We start from the raw sequence: 14,690 nt of genomic DNA, 5'->3' as shown, positions 1-14,690 counted from the left end.
CCAGAGAGGATGGAGTCAGACAACGGAACTCATTTCAAGAACAACCTTGTAAAGAGCTGGGCAAAAGAGCACGGTATTGAGTGGATTTTCCATATTCCTTACTATGCACCAGCTGCAGGGAAGATTGAGTGCTACAACGGTTTGTTGAAGACCACTCTCAAAGCCATGGGAGGTGGATCTTTGAAAAACTGGGAGAAACATTTAGCACAAGCAACCTGGCTGGTGAATAGTAGAGGTTCAGTGAACCGAGCTGGACCGGCACATTCAGATCTGCTACGGAGAGTAGAAGGTGATAGAGTTCCTGTTGTTAGAGAGAAGAATCTGTTAGGTAAAACTGTTTGGGTATTTTCACCCTCAGGAGAGGCTCAACCTGTCCGAGGGGTGGTTTCAGCAGAAGGTCCGGGTCACACTTATTGAGTAATGCAAGAGAATGGTCAAATTCAGTGTATTCCACAAAGAAATTTAACTTTAGCTGAAAGAGTTTAATTTCAGACTGTCGTACAGCTACAACGCGCCCAAAGGAAGATTCCCTGAGGAATCTACAGTGCACGAACCCTCAGAACCCTGAGTCAACTGAGAGTCCCTGTGTTCCTGTTTGCTTTTTCTTCACTTCGTCTGCAGAGAGACAAGCCGGTTTCCATTTTCTTATTTCTTGACTTTTTTGGACTTCTGAATCATCTACATCTGAGTATAGCCGGAACGGACTATGAACTTTGCTCACGAACTGTAAATATTGTTTCCGATTAGATGGACAGTGCGAACGACCAATGAAATTGTTTAGAAGGGGTGGATTGTGGCAGTTTGAGGCTGTGCCTTTAAGAAAGGGGCACACTGGCTAAATGTTTATAAAAATATTTTGGTATTCTAAACGAATTTCATTGGTAGGATTGTGGGAGGTGAGATTGTTAGACCCAGCGTAGCTGGGACTTTCTCTCAGTCTTCCTCCCTTCGCTGTCCCTCTCGGCTGGATCTGCTTCTGGGATTTTGGCCAACTAAGATAAGATACTAACTCCCTGTGCAAGGCCTTTCTTCCTTTCCTGCCCTGTTAACCGTCCACATCTCTTTTCTACCTCTTTGGGGGAGAAGGGAGGTAGGGAAGTGAAGGGGGCACAGGGGGAAGCCCCCTCTGTGGGGGGTCTGGTTTCTGGTTGAGTTCATTTGCTGTATACTCCTGTATATATTGTAAAATCCCTGTGTTTGTTGTGTTACATATAATCTGTTTCCTTGTAAAATATACTCTCATTTCTCCGACTGGGTTTAGCCGTGGTCTCTTTCTCAGTGGGGGAGGGAAAGCAGAGCCTTTCCTTTCAAACCACCACATGATCCTTTTGAGGTCCCTTCCAATCCTTTCAATTTTGATTGGTGTATGACCTGTGTCATTCTTCCGTCCCAAATACAATGCACCAGTATAGTGTTGATGAACATAGTCATAATGAGGGAATGTTCTGGAGTCACATGCAATAAACAGTCAGTAGCCCTTTGAGTAAAAAGAAATCCCTGTGCTTTGATAAGGAGAAGCCAGAACTGACGAAGATGTGAGAGTGCAGGTTTTGATTTACATGGGAAATCTATCTTCCCTGGCATGTCACTTCCCTTTTTTGTTTATCTAATAAATTGCTTGTGGTTTGTTCCTTGATTCCTCTTTACCGTTCAGCTTAAATGCCTCCTCGGCTTTTGTCTTCTTGTAAGTTTTAGACAGAATAAATTGCCATGTGTAACCCATCGAAGCTTCATTTTCATTTCAGACCTTAGAAACTAGGCATAATTATTTCCATAATTACTTTGTTTTCTAGATTCCTAAGCATTATGAAAATCTTCTGGTTTTCTCCTTTTAACCCTCTTTTGTAAGAATAGCTGTCTCTTTCACTCTTCTCATTCTCATATTTAGCGAAATATTCCAGATATATTTCAGACTTCCGCATTCAATAGTCTTTTTTTTCACCTAAATTTAATATTCACCATATTCTTTATTCCATTCTATGCAATTTCCAACAGCTGTTAAAGCAAACAGTCTTGAGCTGTTATGAATGTCTAATACAAATTCATTCTGAATCCCATCTAAAATTACTTAATATGGATTTTTTGTTCATGGTGGAGAAATTGAGACTTAGCACTTCTCATTGATGTTTATTTCCAAATGGTAGTGAAAGTGTCAAACAACAACCCAGATTGTTAATCATGGTTTTGAAAGGACAGCTAGCATTTGAAAAACTGTTAGAAATGAAACATCACCTGGACCCATTCCTGTGCCCCTGTACTGGAAGCTTCTTCCTCTCTCTAGAAGCATCAGCACACATCACAGGATCACAGGATGTTAGGGGTTGGAAGGGACCTCTGGAGACTGAGTCTCACCCCTCTGCCAGTGCAGGACCATGTAATCTAGTGAAGGTCATACAGGAATACGTGCTCAGTGTGTGACATTTGGATCAACTACAGTAGCAGATGCCTTTGGTGAAAAGAAAGCTGGAATAGATATGTGAAGTGAGAAGAGAAAAATCTGGAATAGCCTAAATAAGGAATCTGCAAGTGATTTAAGAGCATATCTAGAATTGACTCATTTCATTCCTGCATGAGGTTTCCACCATTTTATATATTCCATTGATAAATTAGCAGTTCATATCAGGGTTTGGAGCTTAAACCTTATAAAATAATAATGAAAGATCAATGGGATTCTTTTCTTTCAAAACAATAATGCTTTTCTACTTTTAAGGCTATTAATGTGAGAAAAAAGATAAACCAGCAAGCTAAGGATCACTTCCTAATGTTTGCACAGGGGTCTAGGTATTTTATTTTGCTATATCCTGTCATTGGTACCTCTTTATTATTACACATAACTCATAATTACTAAAGAGAGTGTTATCTAGAACAGTGCTTTATACATTTATGATAATTTTATGTAATTGACATTTCTAGGTACTGCTGTTTTAGTCTCATTGCAGATGTATTGAAGAAAATGTGAACAGGTGATTCATGACCTTCCCTTGCTCATAGTTTATAGAATTCAGGTGACTTACGTGCCCTTAATGTATGTTTCTAAGAACTTTGGTATCATTGCTTGAAAAGGGAGTTAAGCTTTTTTCAACTCTGTTTCAAACTGTGGAGAGGAAAAATTAAGTATTGTCCAGTAAAATTCTGTCTTAATTAAACTTGAATTATCTTTTCTCATTCAAACTGCTATTTACAGCCAGTTGAGAGAGAAGATTACTTTTCTTTGTTTCAGTCCCAAGGTAGGGGCTCATCTCCGGTTTAAAAGTCAGTTTACACGGTGACTAAATTAAAAAACTAGTCAAATCAGAATTTTGTTGAGCAGTGTAAAGCACCTTTCAGTAATGTGTACTTCTTCACCAAACTTGTTTCCTCTCTGTGGCTGTTTTGAGTAAGAAGCTGTTGGAATTCTCTAGGTGGTATTTTGGTTGGTTGTGTTTTTGTTTAATTTAGTGGAAAATAAGTGTATTTTACCAGAATTAGGAGCAGTTCAATTGGTCACACTTAGCATACATACTTACATTCAAAAGTATGGTCCCTGACCCAGTGTTTACAGACAAAGTAGACAGTTGATACTGTGTTCCCCTCTGGAGACTGATGTTGGATGCTCAGTGTATAGCAAGCTGGAGACTCAAATTTTCAAGGCCATGAATTTTCCTCCAAACACCAAAGAGAATAATTTTAAACCATTTTTTGGGACTTCTCATAAACCAGGGGAGATTGCTTGAGGGCTTGGGACCCTCAATCCCTCAATCCTGTTCTCCTCAATCCCTCAATCTCCATCCTGTGATGCACATTCATCACTCTTCAGAGTGAGTCTTCATTGTCCTAGGTTCTGGCTGTGTTGCTGCCATTGAAGCTTCCAGGTGGTCTCCTCTGTCCTGTAAAGAGCTGGCCACAGTGGAGAAAACCTGGCTTCACAGGTAGAAAGCAGGGACTATCCACCAAACAATAATACAGTGGGTTTTCCCATTCCCATCCATAGCTTTCCAGGTATGTAAGCCTATGGGTTTTGCCAACATTGTGGGCACAGTGTCAATGGCTGATAACTTCACTAGTACAGGTTGGGCCATCTGTATCTGTGGTAGTGATTTACCTCTTAGTCTATCTGGTATGTGGCCAGTACCCATTACTGGTTCCATGGTGTTATAGATGACACCAGGTAAAAGTTTCTGGTCACAGATTTATTGGCAATAAAAGACCATAAAAAGGCAATAAAAGCAAGCAAAGCAACCGGTTGGGCATGCGAGGGTAACAGACTTCACTTCCACAGCACTTTACAATAGCTTTCTTCATCTTATATAGTTACATCATCTACATAAACAAATTTATGCTAAATAGAAGGCAGGCATATGATAATGGGTTCTCAGAATAGGTGGGCAGATGCCTGCTCATGTGCACTCTGCATGGTAAGGGTCCTCCCGAGGGTCAAAAGATGAAGTAAATTGAGTCATCCTCAGAGTTGTCCACATTCACACATGCTCAGTTGTCCAGGCTTCTTATCTAAAGAAAACAAATCCCCAGTTCTGAATAGAACTGAGTGTTTATCTTAATACAGCTTCTCCTCAGCCTTGGTGTCTCCAATTAGCCAAACACACTGTCTCTGTTTAAGTCTGTAAAATATGCAGCTCTCCCTTTGTCCTCAAAACAGGCTCCTGCAAGCTCACCAATCACCCTTTAACACAAATCACAGAATCACCAGTATATTCATAACACAGGGGACAAAATGCTTGAATTTTGGGGCTTCCATATATTCCCCATTGATTGCTGACAGTAAAAGCTGCTTGTGCCAACTGTGTGTCCCAGCTCTGCCTTAACACCTCAGCACATCTTTTAATCAGACCATTGGTCTGTTCAACTATACCAGTAGCCTGAGGATAATTCAGGGTGTGGGACACCCATTTAATTCCTTCTCCTTGTGCCCAGTCTTGTACTGTGGTCACTGTGAAATGTGATCCATTGTCACTTTGGCTACACTCAGGCACAGGTAGGATGCTGAACCATGCCTTCAGAGCTTCAATTGCTTGAGCTCCTGTGGCAGTACTGGTAGCTGTAGCCATGATTAATCCTGAAATCACTTGTACTGCTCCCAGAATATACCTTTTCCCAGGAGGCGGCTTCAAAGGACCAACATAGTCAATTTGACACCTTCAAATATCAAGTTCCAAGAAAAGACATTAAATTTCTTGGAACCTGGTGGATGTCTGGTGCAGTTGCAGTATGATGTCTTGATGATACACTGTCAGCTATTGAAAAGGCTCAAATACCAACCAGTAAGAATTACAGCAACACTGGGATGTTGGAGAAAGCATATTTGTGGATTTTTCAGTGATTGCTCGTCTCTTGTACGATTTTCTCAGGAAACACAGAGCATGGGATTGGACTCCATGATATCCAGAGTCTTAATGAGAGTCTTGAAGGATGAGCTTAGGGCTTACAAAAGGCTGGGTCCACTACACCCACAAGATGCTGTAAGGGCAGAATGGAGATTCTCTGAACATGCATCTTACTGTGGAATATACCAGAAGAGATCAAAAAGCCCAGCCAGACCTTTATTATTTTCCTCCACTTCCTACAGGGGAATCAAAAAATGGTGTTTAGAAAGCGGTAAAAGTACTCCACTCAATTTCCACGGCAGTCTGGGAAACAGAGAAGCTACACACCTCCAAGAAGAAGGGTTATAGTTGTTGGGGACACTCTCCTGAGGGGTACTGATGGACTCATGTCATCCCAACCCATCCCACAGGGAGGTCTGCTCCCTACCCAGGGCACGGGTTAGGGACATCATAAGGAGAATTCCAAAGTTAATCCAGCCCTCTGACTGTCATCCATTGATGGAAATAGAAGCTGGAAGTGATGAAATTGACAAGAAGGGCACCAGGGCTATTAAAAAGGAGTTCAAGACCCTTGGACAATTGATTGATGGGTCAGGAGCTCAAGTGGTGTTCTGCTCAGTTCCCTCAGTGGCAGGGGAATACACTGAGAGGAACACACCAACAACAGTTGGCTCAGGGGATGGTGCCAGCAGCTGAATTTTGGGTTCTTTGATCATGGGGAAACTTCTACTGCACCTGACCTGTTGGGTCCTGATGGGGTGCAATTATCTACAAAGGGTAAGAGAGTCCTAGCACGAGAGTTGGCAGGGCTCATTAAGAGGGCTTTAAACTAGGTCTGAAGGGCGTGGCTGAAGGGGGTGAAGGCTTTTTAGAAAAGACAGGCAGGGAAGAAGGGGTGGAGGGGTGGCCCTGTACATCAGGGAGGCACTAGATGCCATTGAGCTGGAGATTAGGGATCATCAGGTTGAGTGCCTATGGGTGAGAATTAGAGGGAAGGCTAACAGGGCTGACATCCTGGTTGGAGTCTGTTATAGACCACCCAACCAGGAAGAAGAAGTTGATGAAGCATTTTTTAAGCAGCTTAAGGCTGTCTCAAGATCGCCTGACCTTGTTCTCATGGGCGACTTCAACCTGCCTGACATCTGCTGGGATCTCAACACAGCAGAGAGGAGACAGTCTAGGAGGTTCTTGGATTGCATGGAGGACAGCTTCTTATCCCAGGTGCTGCGTGAGCCTACCAGGGGTAAGGCTATGCTTGACCTCCTCTTCACCAACAGGGCAGGGCTGGTGGGGATGTGGTGGTTGGAGGCTGTTTAGGGGCCAGCGACCAGGAGATAATTGAATTTTCAGTACTCAGTCAAGCTAAGAGGGGCAGCAAGAAGACCTCCACTCTGGACTGCCAGAGGGCAGACTTCAGGTTGCTCAAGGAACTAACTCAGAAGGTTCCTTGGGAAACAGGGGGGAGTTAAAAACAAAGGGGTCCAGGAGAGCTGGGACTACTTCAAGGAGGAACTCTTGAAGGCGCAGGAACAGGCTGTGCCAATGTGCCGGAAGAGGAGCTGCCGGGGCAGACGGCCAGCCTGGATGGGTGATGAGCTTCTAAAAGAACTAAGGGAAAAAAAGAGGGTGTATCATCTTTGGAAGAAAGGGGAGGCAACCCATGAAAAGTTTAAGGATGTTGTTAGGTCTTGTAGGAAGAAAATCAGGGAGGCAAAAGCACATTTGGAGCTTAGACTGGCCTCTGCTGTGAAGGACAACAAAAAGTCCTTCTATAAATACATTAATAGCAAGAGGAAGGGCAGGGACAACCTCCACTCCTTGGTTGACATGGAGGGGAATGTTGTATCAAAGGATGAGGAGAAGGCAGAGGTACTTAACAACTTCTTTGCCTCAATTTTTACTAGCAGGACAGAATGTCTTCCAGACAGCTGGCCTGCAGAGCTGGCAGAAGGAGTTAGGGAGCAGCATAGTCTTCCTCTGTTCCAGAATAGGGTAGTTGGTGATCTGCTTAGCCACTTGGATCCCCACGAGTCCATGGGACCAGATGGGATCCATCCCAGGGTGCTGAGAGAGCTGGCAGATGTGCTGGCCAAGCCGCTCTCCATCATTTTTCATCAGTCCTGGCTCACTGGAGACATCCCAGACGACTGGAAGCTGGCCAACGTGGTGCCCATCCACAAGAAGGGCCGGTTGGATGAGCCAGGGAATTATAGACCTATCAGCCTGACCTCAGTGCCAGGCAAGATTATGGAGCAGGTCATCTTGAGTGCAGTCACACAGAACTTGGAGGATGGCCAAGGGATCAGGCCCAGCCAGCATGGGTTTAGGAAGGGCAGGTCCTGCCTGGCCAACCTGATCTCCTTCTATGATCAGGTGACTGCCTGGTGAATGTGGGGAGGCTGTGGATGTAGTCTACCTGGACCTCAGCAAGGCCTTTGACACCATTCCCCACAGCAAACTCCTGGCCAAGCTGTCAACCCATGGCTTGGATGGGAGCACACTGCGATGGGTTAGGAACTGGCTGGAGGGCCAAGCCCAGAGAGTGGTGGTGAATGGTGCCACATCCAGCTGGCAGCCAGGCACCAGTGGTGTGCCCCAGGGATCAGTACTGGGCCCCATGCTCTTTAACATCTTCATTGATGATCTGGATGAGGGCATGGAGTCCATCATCAGTAAATTTGCTGACAACACCAAGCTGGGGGCAGGAGTGGATCTGCTGGAGGGTAGAGAGGCTCTGCAGAGGGACCTCGACAGGCTGGGCAGATGGGCAGAGTCCAACGGCATGAGATTGAACACATCCAAGTGCCGGGTTCTGCACATTGGCCACAGCAACCCCATGCAGAGCTACAGGCTGGGGTCAGAGTGGCTGGAGAGCAGTCAGGCTGAGAGGGACCTGGGGGTGCTGGTTGACGGTAGGCTGAGCATGAGCCTGCAGTGTGCCCAGGCAGCCAGGAGGGCCAATGGCATCCTGGCCTGCATCAGGAACAGTGTGGCCAGCAGGAGCAGGGAGGTCATTCTGCCCCTGTACACTGCACTGGTTAGGCCACACTTTGAGTACTGTGTGCAGTTCTGGGCCCCTCAGTTTAGGAAGGAGGTTGACTTGCTGGAGCGTGTCCAGAAAAGGGCAACAAGGTTGGTGAGGGGCTTGGAACACAGCCCTATGAGGAGAGATTGAGGGAGCTGGGGTTGCTTAGTCTGGAGAAGAGGAGACTCAGGGGTGACCTTATTGCTCTCTACAACTACCTGAAGGGAGGTTGTAGTGAGGCAGAGGTTGGTCTCTTCGCCCAGGCAACCAGTACCAGAACAAGAGGGCATAGTCTCAGGCTGCATCAGGGGAGGTTTAGGCTGGAGGTTAGGAGGAAGTTTTACACAGAGAGTGATTGCCCACTGGAATGGGCTGCCTGAGGAGGTGGTGGGGTCGCCGTCGCTGGGGGTGTTCAGGGCAAGGTTTGACAGGATGCTTGGTTGCATGGTTTAGTTGATTGGGTAGTGTTGGATGATAGGTTGGACACGATGATCTCGAAGGTCTCTTCCAACCTGGTTTATTCTATTCTCATTAGGATGAGGAAATCAGTCCCTCTGAAGAGGAGAGAGTGGGACACAAATTAGGGTTAATTGGGAAGCTGGGAGCCCAGCTGCAGTGCAGGTACACCAATGCACGCAGCATGGGCAATAAGCAAGAGGAGCTGGAGGTCCTGGTCCACCAGGGCGACTATGATATAGTTGCCATTTCAGAAACATGGTGGGATAACACGCAAGATTGGAGTGCTACACTGGGGTGTTACTGGCTCTTTAGGAGAGACAGATGAGGAAGAAGAGGAGGAGGGGTGGCTTTGTATATCAGGAAGTTGCTCTTGCCACAGAGCTTGAGGTGGAGGATGAAAGGATTGAGAGCCTGTGGGTTAAAATCAGAGGGAATCCTAACAAATCTGACATCCTGGTTGGAGTCTGTTATAGACCACCCAACCAGGATGAGGAGGCAGATGAAATACTGTATAAGCAACTGGAGGCTGTCTCAAGATCATCAGATCTTGTCCTTGTAGGTGACTTTAACCTGCCAGATATCTGCTGGGAACTTAATTCAGCAGAGAGAAGGCAGTCCAGAAGATTCCTGGAGCGAATGCAGGACTGCTTCCTGACGCAGCTGTTAAGCGAGCCTACCAGGGGACAGGCTCTGCTTGACCTGCTGCTCTCCAATAGGGAAGGGCTGGTGGGAGACGTGACGGTGGGAAGCTGCCTAGGGTGCAGTGACCACGAGATAGTGAAGTTTTCAATATGCAGGGAGATAGGGAGGAGCACCAACAGAACCTTCACCTTGGACTGCAGGAGGGCAAACTGCAGCCTCTTTAAGAAACTTATTTGGAAAGTACCCTGGGTAGCAGCCTTCAAGAACCAACGGGTCCAGGACGGTTGGACCTACTTCAAACAGAGGCTTTTGAAGGCACAGGAACTGGCACAGAGTGGCTGGAGTGCGGCCAGGCAGAAAGGGACCTGGGGGTACTGATTGATAGTAGACTGAACATCAGCCAGTGGTGTGCCCATGTGGCCAAGAAGGCCAAGGGCATCCTGGCCTGTATCAGGAATAGTGTGGCCAGGAGGAGCAGGGAAGTCATTGTGCCCCAATAGTCTGCACTGGTTAGGTCACACCTTCATTACTGTGTCCAGTTCTGGGGCCTTCAATTCAAGAAGGATATTGAGACTCTTGAATGTTTCCAGAGAAGAGCAACAAAGCTGGTGAGAGGTCTGGAGCACAAGCCCTGTGAGGAGAGGCTGAGGATACTGGGATTGTTTAGCCTGGGGAAGAGGAGCCTCAGAGGAGACCTTGCTTCTCTCTACAACTACCTGAAAGGAGGTTGAGGACAGGTCAGGGTTGGTCTCTTCTCCCAGTCAATCAGCACCAGAACAAGAGGGCACAGTCTCAAGCTGCATCAGAGGAAGTTTAGGCTCAAGGTGAGGTGGAAGTTCTTCACAGAAGGAGTAATTGGCCGGTGGAATGTGCTGCCCAGGGAGGTGGTGGAGTCACCATCACTGGAGGTGTTCAAAAAGGATTGGACGTGGCACTTGAAGCTATGGTTTAGTTAGTCATGAGGTGTTAGGTAATAAGTTGGACTTGATGACCTCTGAGGTCTTTTCCAACCTTATTGATTCTACGATTTTATGAGTGGTGGAATGGTTTTTGTGTGCCCCTGACATCCAGCCAAAGCCAACCCAGCTGTTTTATGCAACTTCTCCCTGGTCCTGCTAGAACATACATTATTAAATATGCAGGAGAAGCATTTTGGTTACTTTCTAGCTGCATACAAAGTTGACTAGCTTCAATGGAGTTTTTTAAAGAAGAAAATACAGAATTATAATGCATGTAAAAAATGTAGTTAAGTATCAAAGTTGCAATGCATCTGGTAGTCTATTCCTGTAACTCTGCTACCTATCACTTAGGAGAGCAAAAGCATACTACTTACACACATGCTGTCAGGCCCAACAGATAGCATAGTATGCAATGGAGTGTAATCTGGGCTTCAAGACAGCAAGGCGTCAACTCTTAGGAGGCCACACCCCTGCGACAACAGCAGTGGTTGAATGGTTGCAGCACAGTTTCATAGCTCTGGGTTGGCTATATACTGAGATGCATGGTGCCATGTAGGGCCAGTAAGTGCCAGGAGGCAGACAAAGCATGCCCTGAATGATGTCATGCAAAAGCATGACTGCACTTTTGTTGTAACAGAAAAAGTGGTTGTCTCAGACCCCCGAGGGTCATAACTTCATCCTCCCTCCTCTTCATCACTTACACAATCAATTCATCACTTGCACAATGACTTTCTCCCCACCCTCCAAGGTCTCGTGGCACACAGCCCAGCTTCACAACACAGGTGGAGAACCATTTTGCTACTTGCTTCTTCTACTCACTTCACTTTAGCCTTCGGCTATTACATTGCATATAATCACAAGAATAAAGCCTTGTCCAGCCTTTGCATCTGCAGATAAAAGATAGTTACATTACAATAGAGCCTCTCTCTATCAGTCACGTTCACAGAGTTTTCCCATCACTAACACACCCATTGTCACCTGCCATGAGGTAGGTGCTAGAGGGTTAGCACCTATAAGAGATGCCAGAGAGCATCTCATAATTATTGTAAGATGTTAGAATCTCTAGCATCTTATTGTTATATGTTAGATATTGTTAGAGATGCTAGAGATAGCTCAGTCTTGAAGTCCCAAGGAAATAGGCAATGGTTCAAACCCATTATTTTCAGAACAATACAGCACTTTTGTCTGAAGTTTGAAAACCATCATGGGGCTGCTAGAACATCATAACACACATTCTTATATTCTAGTAGCTTCTTAAAATCGGGGGAGAAATTTGAACTCGAAGCTTGCTAGTGAATGATGACATGAGAAACAAAAAGGTTATTTACTATTGACTTACATTTGTCTTTATCTCCTAAATTACCATTTTGTTTAACAATAAACTTTGAAATATGTAATTGCTAATTAGATGACTATGTCTTGGCAGAGCAGACAGAAAAGTTACCCAAAGTTGATATTTCAAGGCAAATTATTCTTGAGTTCCCATCTAATTCTGAGTACTTTAGTTTAAACAAGGCTTTAAGGCAGGGTCATATAAGTCATACCGTTAACTGAGTATGTAGATTAATTTAGAGTAATTAATTTGTGGGTTAAAAGGATGCTAGCGAACTGCTTTCTTGGCTGTGCTCCCCAAGGTAACTTTGTAATGCATGCCACTGGTCTACTTGCTGCTGTGTCAAGGTCACAATGATAAGAACAGTTGCTTGTGATGATTTTAATAGCTGTTTTTCTGTGCAGAATTCCCTACAGTAATTTTATGCATGACTGTTCAGAGCTATTTAACTTACTGAAACTGATTAGAAATGTGTTGTGTCCCAAATTACAATTGTTGGTTAACAAATGCAAATGGTTCAGAAACTGGTAAATACTTTGCTTGGCAAGACAGTAATTTTTATACCCTGTAGTTTATGCTGACCCTGCTACAAAAGGATATCACTAGCCGTGGCAAATCTTGATTAGAGTATCTGTCGCTTATATATTTTGTAGAAAAATCAGTTTATAATCTAGACACCCAATTACATTTGCTGAGATGATTACAGAATACTAAACTATTACTGCAATTACTCCTCTTTATAGAAGACTGTAATGTTGTGAATAAATAATAAAAAGTCTGTATCTTATGTTTGGAATGTAGAATAGCTGGATAGCAGAAAATGGTGAAGGATCAAAGGCTAAAAAGCCAATATTAGAAACACTGAAAGACTGATCAAGAGATTTACAATAGGAAAGGTGAAGTGACCACTGATGGAAGAGGCTAAAAAGCAGCCAGCTTCTTCGCTGCAGTTTTTCATAAGAAATAAGGTTAACTTCTGTTTTGTGGTAATTCCAATGGTTTGGGATGCTTTCCTCTATATCTTACATTTATGTGCTTGTTTCAGTCCATATTCCCCCCTCTTTCAGGTATAATATTGTTTAACGAGTAATCATAAGGTTTAATGTCTTCCACTCTATGGAAATTAAATTGTGCAAGTTTAATTAATATGCATTATTTCTGTAGGAACAGCAGTATGTCAGGGTATTTTGAGCTCAGAAGGTTTCAGTTTCAGTGGGCTTTGATACCTAACATTATATTTTGTTTTCTGACCTTGCAGCATGGTAGTGTTTTGATACTGAGATGAACGGGTCACTGATCTGCAGTAATTCCTCATTTATTTCAACATGTTACTTCTTCATGATGTGGTTAGCTCCAGGAGTCTCCATCTCCTAACCTTTTTCATCTAGCCTGGTGGACCAAGGCACTAATGCTGCATGACTAGCCATGTCCTAAGCCTGCCTATGCTCATTTTCTGGAATAGAAATTAAGAACAGGTCCTCTGTTAATGTAGCCCCTTCATTTACCTTTTTGCTTTCACTAAGAAGCAGTTTGCATGTGGAAAATCGTGGCAAATACTCTGTCCTTCCCAGCCCAAAAGAAACTTGCATAATCCAGCTGGACTATGAGGTTGTGTTAGGTACTGCTTCTGAGGACGTGTGTCTGGGTTTTATGCATGTGGACAGTTTCTTTTAACTGTCATTTGTCAAATAATCCAAACAAGTTCAATTTTTCCAGTGTTCTATTTCCTTAATAGTAAAATGTAACTGACCATAGTTCATGTCATCTCCAAAGTGTTTGTCATGGTAATAATCTGATGTGTATTGTAGGAGTTACTGGGAAGCTCCTTCAGCAGTAGCTAACAAAGCAGCTTTGAAATTGTTTTATCTTACAAAAAGATGAAGTCTTAGAGCAGATTTGGTCCATGATTTGAAACTCTTTCAGAAGTTTTTAAACTGGCATTTGCTTTTGCTAATAATTAATTTGATCTTTACAGGATTTTTTCAGGAATTTTACAGGAATTTTTCCTGTAAAGAAATTGAAAACAAGTACAAAGAAAAGCAGAATGGTTTGGGTTTTGGGGTGTTTTTTTGAGCTACATTTATACTATAAAGAGATCACTAAGTCATAGAGTATTTTTAGTGCATTATTACATATTTTTCTTCTTTTCCACAGCTTGCACTGAAGGACCCTGTGCACACTGTGTCATTGCAGCAGTTCGTCTATGAAAAGCTGAAGGCTCAGCAAGAATTACTGGGAGAACAAGGTTTTCAGGCACTTATGGAAACTGTGGATACAGAAATAGTTGCACAGTTACAAGAATTTTTACAAGGTTTCTAAATAACCAGAAAGAAGGTGTTTTCTTTTAAAATCTCCAATTTCCCTTTGAAAAGATTATGAAAGAAATCTATCCTTCCATATTGTGCAGGAGAGGCTACTGAAAGCTATGTGTTCAAAAACCAACAATAAATTTCTCTTGTTACTATTAAACTAACTTTGTTAATGCTTTATTTTTTAATAATGTACTAAGGGTTTATAACCAAAAGAGCACTCCCAGAATTCCTAACATGGTATATGCTGTCTTAGACGTTACCAGGTTTTTGGAACTGTTACTGGCTTTTTGATTCACAGAGTGTTGCAGGGTGGTCCAAACCCCACTTCTGCACCTCCAGGGGGAAGACAAAGGTGTGAAATTCCTTTCCTCTCCTCCTGGGGCTTGAGCAGGGAAAGGTAGAGAGACACCTTTCTTCTGGCCAGGAGCTGAAGTCCTTCGTGTATTCTCAGTGCATTCACCTGTGCTGCTGGGATCTGGAGTTGTGATTGGCTGGGTGCTTCGTGCCAATGTGTATTGGCACTGGACACGGTGTCTAGTGAAATCTTAAACAGGGTGACCAGAAAGCAGTCTCAGACTCGCTCTGGATTCGGTTTCCTGGGATTTGTGCTGGGACTCATTAGATTCACGGCAACATTAG

General features: G+C 44.0%; 1 protein-coding gene across 1 annotated transcript in view; it reads left to right on the top strand.

Annotated features, from left to right (window-relative positions):
• The window catches only part of IPO11 (importin 11), a 108,651-nt gene extending 94,384 nt beyond the window's left edge, over positions 1-14,267 (top strand). The window contains exon 29 of the mRNA XM_054178096.1: positions 13,894-14,267. Coding sequence (XP_054034071.1) covers positions 13,894-14,058 — 165 coding nt within the window. The 3' untranslated portion in view covers positions 14,059-14,267. The remainder of the gene's footprint in view (positions 1-13,893) is intronic.
• The last annotated feature ends 423 nt before the right edge of the window (positions 14,268-14,690 follow it).

This window comes from Dryobates pubescens, chromosome Z (assembly GCF_014839835.1).
Source record: "Dryobates pubescens isolate bDryPub1 chromosome Z, bDryPub1.pri, whole genome shotgun sequence".
Classification (NCBI taxonomy): Eukaryota; Metazoa; Chordata; class Aves; order Piciformes; family Picidae; genus Dryobates; species Dryobates pubescens.
This window is presented reverse-complemented; position numbering and strand designations above follow the sequence as displayed.